We start from the raw sequence: 20085 nt of genomic DNA, 5'->3' as shown, positions 1-20085 counted from the left end.
GCAGGCTGACTGAGATAAGATTAATTACAGCAGAAACATTTATGATTATATTGGAATGAAGAAAAGGGGTCAGCACTTCACCCAAATATGCAACCGACAGACTTTATTATAGACGTATCCAATAAAAACAGCATCAGCAGCACTCACTAACAGCTTACATGTTTCGGACCGACATGGTCCTTTGTCATAGTGGTAAATGGCATTAGTCCTCAATATATATACTCATAGAGCCTCCCCTCGTATGCCTTCATGGCCCACCCACAAGAAAGGTGGAACCACCCCCAGGTAGATTTCAAAGGCTTTTTTTTTAGCTTCCCTCTAGTCGGCAATGTATGAGAAAAGACCCAGGCTGACTGAGATAAGATTCATTACATCAGACACTTTTATGATTATATTGGAATGCTTACAATGCAGGGTCAGGATGTAGACTACATAATAAACAAAGAGCATTGCGTAAATGGAATTTGATCTTATGGCTGAAAATCCCGCTTTAACTACTTGAGGACCGCCTCACGCCAATGGGCGTCAAGTCATGCGGTCTACGGCAGTGCTGTACGAGATCGGCGATCCCCGGCCTCTGATTGGCCAGGGAGCGCCGTCCTCTCATAGGCTGATGCCTATGAGAGGCGGAACAGGATGGATCGCCGTCCTGTTCCAAATCAAGCAGCGGAGGGAAGGAGGGAAGGGGAGGGAGGGAGAGAGAGCCTCATAGAGGCCGAAGAAAAAAACAAAGTGCTGCAGCGATTGGACCCCTCCGGCGGCATGTCCCCTTAGGGAGAAAAAAAGGAGGTGAGTCCGATCGCTGGGCTCCATAGCTGGGCTGTGCAGGAGGCTGAAAAGCCTGCACAGCCCAGTACAGTAGAAAATGGCCTGGTCTTTAGGGGGGGTTAGCGCTGTGGTCATCAAGTGGTTAAGCTGAACATCCCCTGAACCCCAAATCTCCCCCCCCTCCCCCCATATTTCTGTTTACATCGGGATGGCCTGCCATTCCTTACTGTTACAAGCATTTTACTGTTGCTCCTATTTACCTTTTCTTGCCTCAGGCACTGAACGCACAAAGTTCATTTTTCGAGGGTTGCAGCAACGTGGTGCATTTGTCTGGCTTTCACCTCTAGGATGCCTAATGTTCCACTTCATTTTCCAACACAATACCATGCCATAAGTCAGGGCCGGATTTACCATAAGGCATTGTAGGCACGTGCCTACAAGATCCTTATGTAGGAGAGGCGGCTCTCCTCCCCAAGTGTCCACCTACCCATTGGGGGGCTACTTAATACTGAGGTCGAGGCACATCTGGCTCCCTATATCCCTATACTTAGGGTGGGGGACACATCTACTACATAGATTAATGAGGTGGGGAGGAGGGATGCCTACTTAATAGGGGATGTGGCCTGATTTGAGGGGTGGGGTTTAGGGCGCCAGAGCACCTCTGCCTACAGGCTCCTGAGCTGTAAATCCGGCTCTGCCATAAGTTCAGAATTGGCCATCAGTGCCTGTCTGTCTTTCCTGTTCTGACATATGTCTCTAAATAAAGGGTCTCCGTACTTTGAAGAAAGCTTTTGTCCTCTTTTCTTTGGCTTGACAGGAGTCCAATTTCTCTCATCTAAACATAGTGAGTTCTTGCATGAGAAGACCAATGGTAGGTGCGTAACTACGGGGGAGCAGCACATGCAACTTCAGGGGGCCCAGAGAGGTGTGAGGGCCCCCAACTACTAACCTTCCCTCCCTCCGGCACTCCAGGTCAGGTTTTGTTGTGGCTACCCATGTAATAGACTGTTATAGATTTTGGCCTCTTATGTGATTGAGTTTGATACCCCTGCTGTACATGTAACAACATAAAAGGCATTTTATTCGTGAACGTTAAAAAAGGGCGTCGGGAAAAAAGGGCGCAGGGTTTTAAACGATAAGCATGAATAACGTTTAAACATTTTTTTTGCTATATTTCGTTTAAAAATAATGTTTTATAAGGTTATAAATAATGTGTATGAAATCGGCAATTGTAAAAACGTTAATCTTTCCTGTTTAAAAAAGTGAAATGTATAATAACGTTTTATAAAACATTAATAAGAATTTTACTAAAACTATACCTAACCCTACTCTCATACAGAACTCTCCCTGTACCTATCCCTAACCCCTAGACCCCCTGGTGGTGCCTAAACCCCAGGGGGGGTGGTGCCTAAACCTAAGACCCCCCTGGTGGTGCCTAAACTTAAGACCCCCTGGTGGTGCCTAAACCTAAGACCCCCTGGTGGTGCCTAAACCTAAGACCCCCTGGTGGTGCCTAACCCTAAGACCCCCCTGGTGGTGCCTAAACCTAAGACCCCCCTGGTGGTGCCTAAACCTAAGACCCCCCCTGTGATAAGCATTAATAACGTTGTAAACAAATATTGTGCTGTTTTTCGTTTAAAAATGATGTTTTAAAAAATATTGTACTGTTTTTCGTTTAAAAATGATGTTTTAAAAAATCTTGTACTGTTTTTCATTTAAAAATGATGTTTTAAAAAATCTTGTACTGTTTTTCATTTAAAAAAAAAAATTATAAATCATTAAATAATGTGTAATCATGAGAAGCAGTTATAAAACATTAAAAGCCTCCGGGCGCCGCTTGTAAAACGTTATTTTTCTCCGGCGCCCTTTTTTCCTGTTGGGCGCCCGTTAAAAGATATTTATTATGGGAGTGAATGGCGGCGCCCAAATTTCCTCATGCGCCCAAATTTCCTGCCTCCTTTTTATTCCCCCCTTTCGTCTAGTTCTATTGTGTTCGGTTACTAATGTTTTCAGACATTTTCCTGTAGTCGTTGCTCAGGACTTTATACAAGCAGCCTGAAAACGATTGTCATTGTGCCGGCTGGTCTATTTTTACAGGGAGGATTTATTCAAATATGAAAAGAAATGTTTAAACAAATGTATCCAAAGGACAGGCTAGCTGTGAACTCCCTTCGGCATTCATTTCTGGTTCTCTCTGATGAGGATGTTGATAATGAGGACATTCAGCACTACATTCCGTAGTTAGAATTCTATAGAGTTATATATTTAAACGGGTATGTTTTTTTCTCTGTAGATAAAGTTGTGCTGCAATGCCGATCCCTGGGGTGTACCAGAAGGTGGCAGAGGGGCAGCAGGCAAAGAGGAGCACCGGAACGGTGGAGAACCCCAAAAAATTCAAAGGTCAAGATTTCAACACCATCCGGGATACTTGCCTGAACAGACGGCAGCTCTTTGAAGATGACGCATTTCCAGCCAGCCTGTATTCTATTGGACAGCATCTGCTATCCCAGGACAAGCTGCTCAGCATCAAGTGGAAAAGACCAACCGTAAGTTCAAGACTGTATGTCAGGGCTGTCCAACTCCAGTCCTCCAGGGCTGAGGTCCTCACACATTGTTGGCCACAGCTCAGATGAATTGATGGGACTGAATCAGGAGAGGTGTGCTTCATCAAGTAGAAGCAAGACGTTTTAAATGATGGCTAACACGGTACAATGTGATACTGATCATCAAGTAGAACACATTGCGTCCTACAGCAGTACAAAATATATCAGGGAAGGAGGAGAGTCCTCCAGCAGAACAGGAGATAAGGGTTAGATAGAGGAAGGAGCAGAGTCCTCCTCCAGCAGCACAGAGTATATCAGGAGAGGGGAGTTAGATAGGGGAAGGAGCAGAGTCCTCCTCCAGCAGCACAGAGTACATCAGGAGAGGAGGGTTAGATAGAGGAAGGAGCAGAGTCCTCCAGCAGTACAGAGTATATCAGGAGAGGAGGGTTAGATAGGGGAAGGAGCAGAGTCCTCCAGCAGCACAGAGTATATCAGGAGAGGAGAGTTAGATAGGGGAAGGAGCAGAGTCCTCCAGCAGCACAGAGTATATCAGGAGAGGAGAGCTAGATAGAGGAAGGAGTAAAGTCCTCCAGCAGCACAGAGTATATCAGGAGAGGGGAGTTAGATAGGGGCGGCAGCAGAGTCCTCCTCCAGCAGCACAGAGTATATCAGGAGAGGTAGATAGAGGAAGGAGCAGAGTCCCCCAGCAGCACAGAGTAAATCAGGAGAGTAGAGGGAGATAGAGGAAGGAGCAGAGTCCTCCAGTAGCACAGAGTATATCAGGAGAGGAGAGTTAGATAGAGGAAGGATTAAAGTCCTCCAGCAGCACAGAGTATATCAGGAGAGGAGGGTTAGATAGAGGAAGGAGCAGAGCCCTCCAGCAGCACAGAGTATATCAGGAGAGGAGAGTTAGATAGAGGAAGGAGCAGAGTCCTCCAGCAGCACAGAGTATATCAGGAGAGGAGAGTTAGATAGAGGAGGGAGCAAAGTCCTCCAGCAGCTCAGAGTATATCAGGAGAGGAGAGTTAGATAGAGGAAGGAGCAGAGTCCTCCAGCAGCACAGAGTATATCAGGAGAGGAGCGTTAGATAGAGGAAGGAGCAGAGTCCTCCAGCAGCTCAGAGTATATCAGGAGAGGGGAGTTAGATAGAGGAAGGAGCAGAGTCCTCCAGCAGCACAGAGTATATCAGGAGAGGAGGGTTAGATAGTGGAAGGAGCAGAGTCCTCCAGCAGCACAGAGTATATCAGGAGAGGAGAGTTAGATAGTGGAAGGAGCAGAGTCCTCCAGCAGCACAGAGTATATCAGGAGAGGAGAGTTAGATAGAGGAAGGAGCAGAGTCCTCCAGCAGCACAGAGTATATCAGGAGAGGAGAGTTAGATAGTGGAAGGAGCAGAGTCCTCCAGCAGCACAGAGTATATCAGGAGAGGAGAGTTAGATAGAGGAAGGAGCAGAGTCCTCCAGCAGCACAGAGTATATCAGGAGACGAGAGTTAGATAGAGGAAAGAGCAGAGTCCTCCAGCAGCACAGAGTATATCAGGAGAGGAGAGTTAGAGGAAGGAGCAGAGTCCTCCAGCAGCACAGAGTATATCAGGAGAGAAGGGTAAGATAGAGGAAGGGGCAGAGTCCTCCAGCAGCACAGAGTATATCAGGAGAGGAGAGTTAGATAGAGGACGGAGCAAAGTCCTCCAGCAGCACAGAGTATATCAGGAGAGGAGAGTTAGATAGAGGAAGGAGCAGAGTCCTCCAGCAGCACAGAGTATATCAGGAGAGGAGAGTTAGATAGAGGAAGGAGCAGAGTCCTCCAGTAGCACAGAGTATATCAGGAGAGGAGAGTTAGATAGAGGAGGGAGCAAAGTCCTCCAGCAGCACAGAGTATATCAGGAGAGGAGAGTTAGATAGAGGAGGGAGCAGAGTCCTCCTCCAGCAGCACAGAGTATATCAGGAGAGGAGAGTTAGATAGAGGAAGGAGCAGAGTCCTCCAGCAGCACAGAGTATATCAGGAGAGGAGAGTTAGATAGAGGACGGAGCAAAGTCCTCCAGCAGCACAGAGTATATCAGGAGGGGAGAGTTAGATAGAGGAAGGAGCAGAGTCATCCAGCAGTACAGAGTATATCAGGAGAGGAGGGTTAGATAGAAGGAGCAGAGTCCTCCTCCAGCAGCACAGAGTACATCAGGAGAGGAGGGTTAGATAGAGGAAGGAGCAGAGTCATCCAGTAGCACAGAGTATATCAGGAGAGGAGAGTTAGATAGAAGGAGCAGAGTCCTCCAGCAGCACAGAGTATATCAGGAGAGGAGGGTTAGATAGAGGAAGGAGCAGAGTCTTCCAGCAGCACAGAGTATATCAGGAGAGGACAGTTAGAGAAATGAGCAGAGTCCTCCAGTAGCACAGAGTATATCAGGAGAGGAGAGTTAGATAGAGGAAGGAGCAGAGTCCTCCGGCAGCACAGAGTATATCAGGAGAGGTAGATAGAGGAAGGAGCAGAGTCCTCCAGCAGCACAGAGTATATCAGGAGAGGAGAGTTAGATAGAGGAAGGGGCAGAGTCCTCCAGCAGCACAGAGTATATCAGGAGAGGACAGTTAGATAGAGGAAGGAGTAAAGTCCTCCAGCAGCACAGAGTATATCAGGAGAGGGGAGTTAGATAGGGGAAGGAGCAGAGTCCTCCTCCAGCAGCACAGAGTACATCAGGAGAGGAGAGTTAGATAGAGGAAGGAGCAGAGTCCTCCAGCAGCACAGAGTATATCAGGAGAGGGGAGTTAGATAGGGAAAGAAGCAGAGTCCTCCTCCAGCAGCACAGAGTACATCAGGAGAGGAGGGTTAGATAGAGGAAGGAACAGAGTCATCCAGCAGCACAGAGTACATCAGGAGAGGAGAGTTAGATAGAGGAAGGAGCAGAGTCCTCCAGCAGCACAGAGTATATCAGGAGAGGAGAGTTAGATAGAGGAAGGAGCAGAGTCCTCCAGCAGCACAGAGTATATCAGGAGAGGAGAGTTAGATAGAGGAAGGAGCAGAGTACTCCAGCAGCACAGAGTATATCAGGAGAGGAGGGTTAGATAGTGGAAGGAGCAGAGCCCTCCAGCAGCACATAGTATATCAGGAGAGGAGAGTTAGATAGGGGAAGGAGCAGAGTCCTCCAGCAGCACAGAGTATATCAGGAGAGGGGAGTTAGATAGGGGAAGGAGCAGAGTCCTCCTCCAGCAGCACAGAGTACATCAGGAGAGGAGGGTTAGGTAGAGGAAGGAACAGAGTCCTCCAGCAGCACAGAGTATATCAGGAGAGGAGAGTTAGATAGAGGAAGGGGCAGAGAGTATATCAGGAGAGGAGAGTTAGAGGAAGGAACAGAGTCATCCAGCAGCACAGAGTACATCAGGAGAGGAGAGTTAGATAGAGGAAGGAGCAGAGTCCTCCAGCAGCACAGAGTATATCAGGAGAGGAGAGTTAGATAGAGGAAGGAGCAAAGTACTCCAGCAGCACAGAGTATATCAGGAGAGGAGGGTTAGATAGTGGAAGGAGCAGAGCCCTCCAGCAGCACATAGTATATCAGGAGAGGAGAGTTAGATAGGGGAAGGAGCAGAGTCCTCCAGCAGCACAGAGTATATCAGGAGAGGGGAGTTAGATAGGGGAAGGAGCAGAGTCCTCCTCCAGCAGCACAGAGTACATCAGGAGAGGAGGGTTAGGTAGAGGAAGGAACAGAGTCCTCCAGCAGCACAGAGTACATCAGGAGAGGTAGATAGGGGAAGGAGCAGAGTCCTCCAGCAGCACAGAGTATATCAGGAGAGGGGAGTTAGATAGGGGAAGGAGCAGAGTCCTCCTCCAGCAGCACAGAGTACATCAGGAGAGGAGGGTTAGATAGAGGAAGGAACAGAGTCCTCCAGCAGCACAGAGTAACTTGATGTAAAGCATGGCAAACAACACAAGGATAGAGCTGAGTGTTTTGTTGGATTCTCTCCAAATGACAAGTAATATAATGTGTATCTTTGGCTTGTGCACTTCATGGTGTGTTGCTACAGCACTCACTCCCAGATTATACTGTGTAATTAGCCCATTCTGTGCTGTGTGGGCTGCCTGTGACACGCTGCACAATAAAGCACCGCGAAACCCAATATGTACAAACCAGGTGTGGGAGACTGGGAGGTGACATCACGCCTCATGGTGACATTATATATGTCCAGCTCAGAACCGGCTGGCAGCCCTCGATGCCCACTAACACCACAGATATTCAATACAGCTTTTGTAACAGTGTTTGACATCAAATTAATCATTCATCAATGAATTACTGGAGGTAAACATTTCCCAGCGACAGCACCCTGGCATGTGCGACGGACCTGAAAGGCTCCAAATAAAACGGATTGTTATATGGTAGGAAAATGATATATAAAGTAAACATCCCATATTCGGTTCCTTGTCCACAGCTAGTGCATGGAGTAATAGGTCTTGTGTCCCATAGTGTGGAGACTGGTGGATGGAGATGCCCAAGGGTGATAAAACGCTTCAAACAGTTTAAAAAGCAAGGTTAGAGTTTGGCTTACCTGTCCTGAAGAACAGCCAATGGTGTCTTTGTTTGGAAATTGTTTATTAGTACAAAAAAAAGGCAACACATTTTGTGAGTATATCCCGTTTCCCCAGGTCAATGTAAACAATTGTGTCTATCCATTACTCTAGTCATCAGGCTCATATGTAGAGTAGGCTCTATCTCTCCATCCAACTCATGTGTAGAGTAGGCTCTAGCTCTCCATCCAACTCATGTGTAGAGTAGGCTCTAGCTCTCCATCCAACTCATGTGTAGAGTAGGCTCTAGCTCTCCATCCAACTCATGTGTAGAGTAGGCTCTAGCTCTCCATCCATCTCATGTCATGTGTAGGCTCTAGCCATCTTGTGTTGATGAGTTTCTAGCTTCCCATCTCAAATGTAGAGGAGCTTCTAGCTCTCCACCATCTCATGTGTAGAGGAGGGTCTACACCCCATCTCTTGTGTAGAGGAGGTTCTACGTTTTAGCCTCATCTCATGTGTAGTGTAGGCTCTAGCTCTCCATCTATCTCTTGTGTAGAGGAGGTTCTTCCTCCCCATCTCATGTGTAGAGGAGGCTCTAGCTCTCCATCTATCTCATGTGTAGAGGAGGTTCTTCCTCCCCATCTAATGTGTAGATGAGGTTCTAGCTCCCCATCTCATGTGTAGTGTAGGCTCTAGCTCTCCATCTCATGTGTAGAGAAGGTTCTAACCCCATCTCATGTGTAGTGTAGGCTCTAACTCTCCATCCATCTCATGTGTAGAGAAGGTTCTAACCCCATCTCATGTGTAGTGTAGGCTCTAGCTCTCCATCTTATGTGTAGAGAATGTTCTAACCCCCCCCCCCCCCCATCTCATGTGTAGTGTAGGCTCTAACTCTCCATCTTATGTGTAGAGAATGTTCTAACCCCCCCCCCCCATCTCATGTGTAGTGTAGGCTCTAACTCTCCATCCATCTCATGTGTAGAGAAGGTTCTACCCCCCATCTCATGTGTAGTGTAGGCTCTAGCTCTGTATCCATCTCATGTGTAGAGAAGGTTCTCCCCCCCTCCCCCCCAATTCATGTGTAGGGGAGTCTCTAGCTCTCCACCTACTGTCGTGTGTTGATGGGGTTATATTGGGCCCCCCACCTCATGTGCAGAGGAGCTACTATCCCCCCCCCCCCTTCCTTTCCTATCTCATGTGTAGAGGAGGATCTAACTCTCCATCCATCTCATGTGAGGAGGAGGTTTTATGAGACATAGAATCTAGCCACACTTCTGGTGGTGGGAGGGGAAGGGGTGAGAGATACTAGCCCAATTTGTGGGGCAGGGGATGTTTGCCCTAGGCTTCAAGTGGCACACTTGGTCAGAATCAAAAAAATTTCACAGATGCTGATCTTCAAGTTGATCATTTGGTGCCTGTGTTAACTTCCATATGAAAGCGAGTGTTGGGAAACTTGGACTTTGGTTGGGAAACTTGGACTTCCCTCGTACCCTGCCCATACGCCATATAACAGTTGTCTGGAGAAATCATGGTTCAGTAAACAGTCAAAGCTTAATTCATCATTCTGTAGTCAGTAACGAGAAACTTTTTCCCGATGTTGTTTCTTCCTGTTCTCATTGTGTAGAAACCCAGTGCCCAGATCTTTTTCCACAGCTACACCAGCTCTCACAGAAACTCACAGATACTTGTCTGCAGCCTCCAAATCATTTTCCAATCTGTTGTGTTTCGGTGTGGGGGAAGTCAGTGATAATGTATGTGTTAACTGGAGAATAATGCAGTGCAGGTGTATGTTCTGTAATGTGATCTGGGCCATTGCTGGTGTGTGGTACGGTTATATAAAAGAACCTGCTGGCTTGGTATACTGCCGCATGGCGGATTTAATCCCTTGTACACAGTATATCCTGGGTCTAAAGTTCATATATGGTTTCTTCTTTGTCATACAGTAGATAATCCTGTACACAAAGGAACAATTTGATGACTCAGCGATGTGCGGCATCCAACGCTAGTATCTTCCAGGCAAGAGCAGCGAAAATTAAAGAGACAGGTCAATAGAACAATAGTGCAGCGTCCATTAACAGGAATGCATTTAGTTTAATGAGGAACTTTAGCCAAAAAGGGGAAAAAATAAATCAATACATTGCAAAGTGAGAAGTTAAAAAAGAGAAGAGAGATCAAGAAATGTTTGATATTCGCCATGTCATTTGTTCATATTGTTTGATCCACAATCAGCCTGCACGTCGTCATCTTTACTACTGGCAGACATGGAAAAAATAGACAGCACAAACTGCTATTATTCATAGCCACACCCACTAACATTGCGATAGGCTAAAAGGTTTTTTTTTGTTTTTTTAATAGATATACATTTGCACAGGGGGGATAGTGGTTGCTTGGTAGTTGGAAACAGCTGTTATTTCCCACAATGCAACAAGGTTCACAGACTGTGTGAAAAAATGTCTTATTTACCAGCTGTTTGTAACAGTTTTGTGACGGCCTCAGGCTAGAGGCTAGAGCTATCGTGTATAGGTCAATCGTGCGCTCGGAGTGGGCAACCCCCAACCCGTAAGCATAGCTCCCAAGTGTCCTACTTTTGGAGGCAGGGACGGATCTAGGGGTTGGGCAAGCGGGTCTCTTGCCCCAGGCGCAGTTTGTGTAATTCTTAAAAAGGCGGCAAAATTGGATGGGGAATGGCAGTTTAGGCGCCAAAACCTGTCCTTGCCCCAGGCGCAACTTGGGGCAACTTGGTCTAGATCCGTCCCTGTTTGGAGGGACAGTCCCTCTTTGGGAGCCCTGTCCCTCTGTCCCTCTTTACTCCTCATTTGTCCCTCTTTCAGGACATTGTCCCTCTTTCTATGTAAATATATATATTTCTCTAATAAAAATCTGTTTGATTGATTCTAAACTTTATTCCCATCCTTTAGGATGGAAAGGACCAGTGTGCTTTGAATTATAAAACAACATATTTTTCTTATGAAATCTTTATGGTATGTGTGACTAGGGGTGTGATAGGGGTGTGATCAGGGGTGTGGCTTAAGTGTCCCTCTTTCTCATCTCAAAAAGTTGGGAGGTATGCCGTAAGCGTACCGCCAGGCAGATGTACTCAGCCCCAGTGACGGCAATCCCCCGCCAATCCCATTGTTAGCGCCCCTACGCGGCCCACAGTGTGTCGTCACGCTCGTCATCCTTCCATCGTCCCTCCGTATAGCAACACAGCACGTTGTCAGCCACACAACTAATACGCGTGTGTGCAACGCAGCCCAGCAGTGTCACCCATGGGGATCGGGCTCTAATCTGCTGTGTACGCACCAGTTGGCTGTCCGAAATGACCCCACACAGCAGCACTTTTGGCATTTATCTAATGTATATGGAGAAGCCGATTGCAGAAAGACCTCAATGTCTTGTAGCTTAAATTTAATTTATTTTTTCCAACTTTAAGACAAGAAGTTTAAAATTGATATTCCAGAACAAATGTCAGCAATTAAAAATGACTGTTCAAGTGGGTGCAATTAAACAACGCAAACCAGGAAAAAAAACAGGAAGACAGGGCCATTCAATATTTAGTATTTATTTTAATACAAGCAGCAACTGTTTAAAGCGCAATTAAAATTCGTGACATTACCCAGTAATGGGGGAGCTCGGTGTTGGCAAACAAATTACCTCTTGAAGCAATTACATAAGTCGTGTTCCTTTGTCATTAGTCAAACACACAATCTTGATACAGATTAGTATGCGATATGATCAAATACGCCGCCGAGAGCCCTGAGCGTAATTTAAAAAATAATTCACTGAATAAATAATTGGAGCTCAGAATATCAATGAGATGGCTGCTAGAGGCGCCTGTGCTGCGGGGGGAGTTCATCGCAGGTCTGGGGGTCTTCTGTCATCTGGTTCGGTGGTGATCCAGGAAGAGGATAGGACATGGATGTGGGAAGCCTCGTTAGGATCCAGAGGCTTCCCCCTCCCAAGATAAGTATCCCCCAGAGGGATTTTTTTTAGTTACAGATCCTCTTTAATAAACTATGTACCCCCAACGAGAATGCGAGTGCCCAACCCCCCACCGTTGGGGCCATAGATAGCAGCAACGACCTGCCAAAACAACAAACCGCCTTCCCCTAACCTCTATAACTTTAACTCTGGAAGAAATGCTCTTCTTATTTGAATGTATTTTAAATTTTACGATTTTCGCGATAGCCGTCCTTTGGAGGTTTTTATGCTGTTGCTTATCTTTTAGAGCAGAGAGAACATTCTGAGTTCAGGTCCGCTTTAAAGCGGTATCGTCACCATAAAAATCTAATTTCAACAGCAACTGGTCTGAGTGTATTAAGTGATAAAGATGCTAATCCTGTATTCAAAACTTTCAAAACTTTTTCTGCTGTTATGATTTGGAGTCATCACATACTTAAGGAACACTGGACCTTTAGTAGTGGTGCCAAAGAATTGCATGCTGGGGGTTCTTTTTATCTATAATCTATTCCTCCTCTTCCCTTTGTTTCCCTGCCAGCTTCTTATCTGAAACCTAATCCCCTACTCACTTGTGTTTACAAGCAAGGCTGAGGCGACTCAGCCATTGGAGGAGACAAGAAAAAAAGTAAAGGGCAGAAATGACATCACGAGTTAGCCATAACTGTGGGCAAAAGACATGGCCCCCACCAGGAACAGAATTCTCGTCATTTACTATATAACATTCACTGAAATCAAAACGTGGACAGTATAATACATGTCTTATGTAAGTAGATCAAGTATTTATCTACTTATATATGTGTTTTTTTTCCCCTGGCATAGTATGGCTGATCCTACTGCTTTAAGTTTGTTGGCAAAGACTGCTGCTCTTACAGTGTTCATTTTCTGACTCATATTTCCTGTTTATAAAATGTACCCAAGTCATTTCTGCGGAAGAGCCAGAAAACAGCGGCATAATAATCGCCATTCGCCATCACTCACTTCCAGCGCATTGCTTGTTTTCTCTCCACAGTCTGATGTATTTTCCTCTGTATACATATTTATATCTTCCCCGCTATAAGTTTAAAGTTTGTTTTTAGACATGAATTCAATGTCAGGTCGGCCTGCGGCTCTTGAAGGCCCTTCGCCTGGCGCGGATCTGCGGATAGGCATGGCGGAGCCGCCCGCGTTCCTTCCTGGAGGTCACCTTACTGGAGGAATTAATTGGCAGTTGCATTCTCATTATAGCCAGACGTAAATACATTGATTTATTGTGTTTACTCAGGGTCACCCATCTCAGGGGCGACGTGACTGGCTCATATTTAAATGATGAATTTTTCCGAGATGTAAATTCTCGGTGAAGGGAAAGCGCTAAATTACACCGCGGGAAAGTGGTGACATCTGCGGTCACTTCCTGCACTGCTGTGGAGAGGAAGGCACTCTACGCAACAGATTCTTAAGCTACGTACACACATACGACAACGATCGTTCGTTATGAACGACAAACGATCTTTTAATTCACGAAAGAACGACCTAGCTTTTAAAGGTGTGTAACGATCTGATCGTTTGTTAATGAACGATCTCCTGGAAGTTACATCATAGCACGTTCCGCCTGCACGTAACGAACAGTTCAAAACATACGTCACACTGTAAAATTAACATTACGTATATGACATAACTAAATTTCTATTTCATGCTGTCGGTATGTAGTAGAGCATCTAGATAATATAGTGTTGACAAAACATACAAAAATACACTTTGTCTTGTTAAAATAAAAATTATGGTATAATCATGTAATATAGAACGCGTCACTGGGCACAATCATAGAACGAACGTTACTATAAAACGAAATGCGCATGTCTTGCCTGCTACGAACGACCGTTTCTTAACGATGTACTACTTGTGCTAACCATAGTCATTTTAAAAAATCCGCCAGGACAGATCTTTCGTTTTGAACGATCTAGCTCGTCCATCGTTTGACTTAATGATCGTTGGCTGTTTTTTTTTTAAACGATCGTCGTTTGAAATGATTAGGGAGCGATCATTTTAAACTACTATAGTCGCATATGTGTACGCACCTTTAGGCTTGGGCCCCTCTGAGAGCAGCCAGAGGTGCTGCTTAGGTTTTCACCTATTATAATAGGAAGCCAAAGGTGCCCCCCCCCCCCAAAAAAAAAAAAGGTAGTCCTCCAGTTCCAGTATAGGTAGGTATCCAAGGGTGCACCTCCCCCCAGTATAGGTAGCCTTCCTGTCCCCAGTAGAACCCATAGTGACCACCCCAGCATCTAAACTGACCTCTCTCTCCCCCAGTGACTTCCCCTTCCTACAGCACCCACACTGACATCTACTTTTCTCAACATCCACCTGTACCCCATTCCCCCCATAGTTGGCACCCAGTACTCACATGACACCAAGTACCTGCACCCAGGCCTAACATTCGAACCCGGTACTCACACATGCACACAGCCTCCACATGGCCCCCACTATCTGCAGTAAGCACCCAATTAACCGGTATTAGCACACAAAGTACCTGAATCCACGTTACACCCAGTGCCCACCCATAGCCTGCACCTGTTACAGGCATGACACCAAGTATTTGCAACTATGTCACACCCAGTACCTGCACCCAGCACCCACATGACATCCAGATCTCACATGGCACTAAGTACCTGCAATCATCACACGCATACCACTCGATACCCACCCATAGCCAAAACCCTGTACCTGCATCCAGAACCCACATGGCAGCCAGTATCTGCATTCAGCAACTACATGACAACCAGTACACCCCTAGCCAGAAACAAGGAGGGGGGACCATGCAGCCACTGGTGACAAGTCCAACTATCACCACACCAGTGAACGCAGCCAGCGCTTCTGTGACTGAATGTATGTGTCAAGCGGAGCTGCGAAGGGGCGCAGGGGGATGGGTTGGGGCAGTTGGAGAGCCGGGGGATGGGTGAAGGTCACTAGTCAGTGCAGGGCAAGGGAGCTAGGGGGGAAGTTACCCCACCACTTACAGGTACTACTGAGCATTTCATTTTGATAATGTGAGTGCTTTGATTAAAATTTTATCTACATGCCAGGAGTCTCTCTGTGTACATATGCGCCAACTTCCAAAGTGTCGCCCCACCCTCTTGAACAAAAGGGCATCGTTTCTGTCCAAGGGGGCGGGGCTATGCACCAGAAGGCAGCCCACATGGAAATGGAGAGACCCAGCAGGTAGATAAAGCTTTTAGCAAACCACAATTCGAAACGATTTTTAAAAGGATCCTATACTTTGTGTTGGAGCACAATCAATCCAAAAATTCAGAAAATATTATTATCTTTTTTTTTTAGTATTTATATAGAGCCGACATCTTCTGCAGCGCTGTGCAGAGTACCGGTATATAGTCACAAATTGTCCCTCAGATGGCACAATCTCTACTATAGTCATTGGTCCATTGTAGTCTAGGGCCAATTAAGGGGGAAGCCAATTTATCTTATCTGTAAGTTTTTGGGATGTGGTAATTTCTGTGAAAAATATGCACAAAGGTAATTCAAAACTTTGCCTCTATGTGTATAATTGCAAGTAAATCATAAAATAACATGAGATAAAATGAATACAAAAAGCATGTGCTATAAGCAGTAAAGAAAAGTTTTGTGGTTCGGTGGGGAGCGGTGAGCATCAGGAAAGCTTACCATACATGCCTGCTCCCCCAGTTTCTCATCTTTTTTTGGGCTCTGGTATCCTTTAAAGACAAACTGTAACCAAGGCTAGAACTTACTTCATCCCAATCAGTAGCTGATAACCATGTAGTGTATAAGCCAGCGTTATAAATCAGCCGGAGTGTCTGCTATAAGCAGGCTGAATCCCTTCGCATAGTATGCTAATGAGCCAGCTCAGCTCTCTGCCAAAGCAAAATTAAGTGATAGCATCTACTTTTTTTAACACAAGGTCTATGGAGAAAGATATGCTCTCCATATTAAATAACTGATATGTGATTAATGTAAATAATAATTTTCACTAAACTGCCCCTTTAAGTTTCCTAAAAAAAATGGAAAATGTGGATCCAGTTCAAAGATATATATTTTTAAAATGTGCTTATCCTGCAATGACTAGAACATCAAATATGAATATGATATGAATATGGTAGGACCTGTTTGTGGAGCAGCAGCGGCGGGCAGATGGGGCTCAGTGTGCGATAATACATGGAGCGGGACGATGGAAGGTGTTGGGGAGTATGAAGGAGAGGATGACCTTGCAGGAGAAGCCTCGGTGGAGGAGGAGGTGTCGTGAAGCGGAACTCTCCTGCCCTGATCTTCACACATTTTACTGATGTCTCCCTGTAGGCCTCCCATGCAAATGATGAGCGTGCAAACGTTTCGCCAGCCGCCCAGTCTAGAGTGAAGATTCCGCAGTGAGGAGACGGCCCGGTGACAGATGCACTGCGCCTGCTGCGGTACAAAGAGGACGGCCGCAGGACCGTGAAAGTAATCCCACTCCTTGTCAAACAGTCCGAGAAAATCCTTGGCTTTATTTCAGAAATAAAACAGCTGTGCACATTCTGAGGCATTAAAAAAGAACTTTACCCCAGGATTGAGCTTCATTACAAACGTGGGCGTAACAATCACCCCTGCAACCCCGCCATTGCAGGGGGGCCCAGTGGCTGTGGGACCCCCTCCTCCTCCTCCTCCCTCTCCCCAACCACAAGGGTAGCTAATTAGCATAAAAACACGTCCCCGTTCACTCAAAAAAAAAAAAGAAAAAACTCCCTGCCGCCATCTCCTCCCGCCATGCAGAGTAACGGGAGCGAGTGTAATTTTTTCCTGCTTCCAGATGCTGCTTCACAGCAGAACACTCCCTGCTGCCATTTGCTGGCTCCCCATCACGTGACCCTCATGAGATCCAGGGACCAAGGGGCCCCATGCTATCATTTTTTCAGGGGGCCCTATTAAATCTAGTTAAGCCCCTGATTACAAATAGTAGCTGATAATCCATTTCCCATGAAAAATGTTCACCTTTTCTCAAATAGATCATCAGAGACATCTTATGGCCAGGGCCGGATTTACCATAAGGCACTGTAGGCACGTGCCTACAGGCACCTGATGATGGAAAGGCGGCTCACTCCCCTCCCCGAGTGCCTCCTTCCCTATGCAGAGTCCTGATGAGAGTGTAAATGAGAGGTTACTCACCCGGGACTCTGCATTCCACTGACAAGATATCCTTTCAGTTGGGGGCACCTCTAGCTACCTAATACTTGGGGGCACCTCTAGCTACTTAATACTGAGGGAACCTCTGGTTACCCAATACTAAGGGGCACCTGTAGCTACCTATGATGGGCAAGGGAAGTAAGGGAGAAGTGACAGCTGGGGCAGCCAGAACACTTGTGGTGCCGTTTGGTGGGGGTTTGTATGATAATGGATGGCAAGTCTAAGTTGCCAGGATATCTGTGCCTATAGGCTCCTATGCTGTTAATCCGGGCCTGTGTATGGCTAATATTGTGGTGGAACCCCTCCCACAGTGAGATTACAGTCTAGAGGGTTGGATAAATTAGGGGAGGAGACACAGCCGTTTAGCAGATGAGGCAGAGAGCAATGTACAGGCTTGATATGAGGCAAAGTATAGGCTTGCCTGTACATATGTGTTTTGAGAGTATGTTTGAAGGTTTCCAAGCTTGGCGCATGATGGGCAGGCTAGTGGAGAGTGTTCCAAAGGAGAGGTAATGCTTGTTAGAACTCCAGGATGTGGGAGTGAGTGGAGGTGACCAATATAGAACATCAAATCTTGGGTCTGCAAACGGCGAACGCAAACTTCCGCAAATGTTCGCGAACAGGCGAATCAGGTGAACCACCATAGACTTCAATGGGCAGGCAAATTTTAAAACCTACAAAGACTGTTTCTGGCCACAAAAGTTATGGAAAAGTTGTTTCAAGGAATCTAACACCTGGACTGTGGCATGCCAGGGGGGGGTCCAGGCCAAAAGTCCAACCAAAAATTACAGAGTTGACGCAAAGTCGGGTTTTAATCCCTAAAGGGCAGAAATCACATTATGCACAGCTCTGGGTGTCAGTGGGCTGTGGAGTGTCACACACAGAGAAATGCAATAGTACTATCAGAATACAGTGAAATAATAATGCACTGGAGTGGTTCTGGTGTGCACACAGCTCTGGGTGTCAGTGGGCTGTGAAGTGTCACACTCAAAAAGAACACAGGAGACCGATGTGCTAGCTAGTGTTGGGCGAACACCTGGATGTTCGGGTTTGCGAACGTTCGCCGAACATGGTCGCGATGTTCGGGTGTTCGCGCCGAACTCCGAACATAATGGAAGTCAATGGGAACCCGAACTTTCGTGCTTTGTAAAGCCTCCTTACATGCTACATACCCCAAATTTACAGGGTATGTGCACCTTGGGAGTGGGTACAAGAGGAAAAAAAAATTAGCAAAAAGAGCTTATAGTTTTTGAGAAAATCGATTTTAAAGTTTCAAAGGGAAAACTGTCTTTTAAATGCGGGAAATGTCTGTTTTCTTTGCACAGGTAGCATGCTTTTTGCTGCCATGCAGTCATAAATGTAATACATATAAGAGGTTCCAGGAAAAGGGACCGGTAACGCTAACCCAGCAGCAGCACACGTGATGGAACAGGAGGAGGCGCAGGAGGAGAAGGCCACGCTTTGTGAGACACAACAACCCAGGCCTTGCATGAGGACAAAAAGCGTGCGGATAGCATGCTTTTTGCTGCCATGCAGTCATAAATGTAATAAAGATAAGAGGTTCCATAAACAGGGACCGGCAATGCTAACCCAGCAGCAGCACACGTGATGGAACAGGAGGAGGCGCAGGAGGAGAAGGCCACACTTTCAGACACAACAACCCAGGCCTTGCATGAGGACAAGAAGCGTGCGGATAGCATGCTTTTTGCCGCCATGCAGTCATAAATGTAATAAAGATAAGAGGTTCCATAAACAGGGACCGGCAACGCTAACCCAGCAGCAGCACACGTGATGGAACAGGAGGAGGCGCAGGAGGAGAAGGCCACGCTTTGAGACACAACAACCCAGGCCTTGCATGAGGACAAGAAGCGTGCGGATAGCATGCTTTTTGCCGCCATGCAGTCATAAATGTAATAAAGATAAGAGGTTCCATAAACAGGGACCGGCAACGCTAACCCAGCAGCAGCACACGTGATGGAACAGGAGGAGGCGCAGGAGGAGAAGGCCACGCTTTCAGACACAACAACCCAGGCCTTGCATGAGGACAAGAAGCGTGCGGATAGCATGCTTTTTGCCGCCATGCAGTCATAAATGTAATACAGATAAGAGGTTCAATAAACAGGGACCGGAAACGCTAACCCATCACAGATGGTCATTGTTCATGTTACTTGGTTGGGGTCCAGGAGTGTTGCATAGTCGTTTCCAATCCAGGATTGATTCATTTTAATTTGAGTCAGACGGTCTGCATTTTCTGTGGAGAGGCGGATACGCCGATCTGTGACGATGCCTCTGGCAGCACTGAAACAGCGTTCCGACATAACGCTGGCTGCCGGGCAAGCCAGCACCTCTATTGCGTACATTGCCAGTTTGTGCCAGGTGTCTAGCTTCGATACCCAATAGTTGAAGGGTGCAGATGGATTGTTCAACACAGCTATGCCATCTGACATGTAGTCCTTGACCATCTTCTCCAGGCGATCGGTGTTGGAGGTGGATCTGCACGCTTGCTGTTCTGTGGGCTGCTGCATGGGTGTCAGAAAATGTTCCCACTCCAAGGACACTGCCGATACCATTCCCTTTTGGGCACTAGCTGCGGCTTGTGTTGTTTGCTGCCCTCCTGGTCGTCCTGGGTTTGCTGAAGTCAGTCTGTCGGCGTACAACTGGCTAGAGGAGGGGGAGGATGTCAATCTCCTCTCTAAAGTCTCCACAAGGGCCTGCTGGTATTCTTCCATTTTGACCTGTCTGACTCTTTCTTCAAGCAGTTTTGGAACATTGTGTTTGTACCGTGGATCCAGAAGGGTATAAACCCAGTAATTGGTGTTGTCCAGAATGCGCACAATGCGTGGGTCGCGTTCAATGCAGTCTAGCATGAATTGAGCCATGTGTGCCAGAGTCCTGCCAGAATCCTCATCATCCTCTTGTGAGCGTTGTGATAGTTGTGATGCATCATAGTCGTCACCTTCTTCCTGGTCTGCTTCTGCTGACCATTCGCGCTGAATTGTGGAAGTCCAACGTGCACCGCTCTGGCCCTCGTCAGTGGTGGCAGGAAATTCCTGCTCCAACTCCAGCTGTTCCTCCTCCTCTTCTTCGTCATAGCTGCTGGGGCCAGCGTTTCCTGAGGCAGATGGCCTGATGTTGGTATCATCACGCTGATCGTTTTC

General features: G+C 46.7%; 1 protein-coding gene across 14 annotated transcripts in view; it reads left to right on the top strand.

Annotated features, from left to right (window-relative positions):
* Positions 1 to 20085, top strand: part of LOC137504402 (calpain-13-like) — a 232546-nt gene that overhangs the window by 59815 nt on the left and 152646 nt on the right. For all 14 annotated transcript variants that reach the window (XM_068232775.1, XM_068232776.1, XM_068232777.1 and 11 more), the window contains one exon: positions 3062 to 3314. In XM_068232775.1, coding sequence (XP_068088876.1) covers positions 3078 to 3314 — 237 coding nt within the window. In that variant the 5' untranslated portion in view covers positions 3062 to 3077. The remainder of the gene's footprint in view (positions 1 to 3061; positions 3315 to 20085) is intronic.

The sequence above is a fragment of the Hyperolius riggenbachi genome, chromosome 4 (genome assembly GCF_040937935.1).
Source record: "Hyperolius riggenbachi isolate aHypRig1 chromosome 4, aHypRig1.pri, whole genome shotgun sequence".
In the NCBI taxonomy this organism is placed as follows: Eukaryota; Metazoa; Chordata; class Amphibia; order Anura; family Hyperoliidae; genus Hyperolius; species Hyperolius riggenbachi.
Note: the sequence above shows the minus strand (reverse complement) of the source record. Positions and strands in the feature narration are given on the sequence as shown.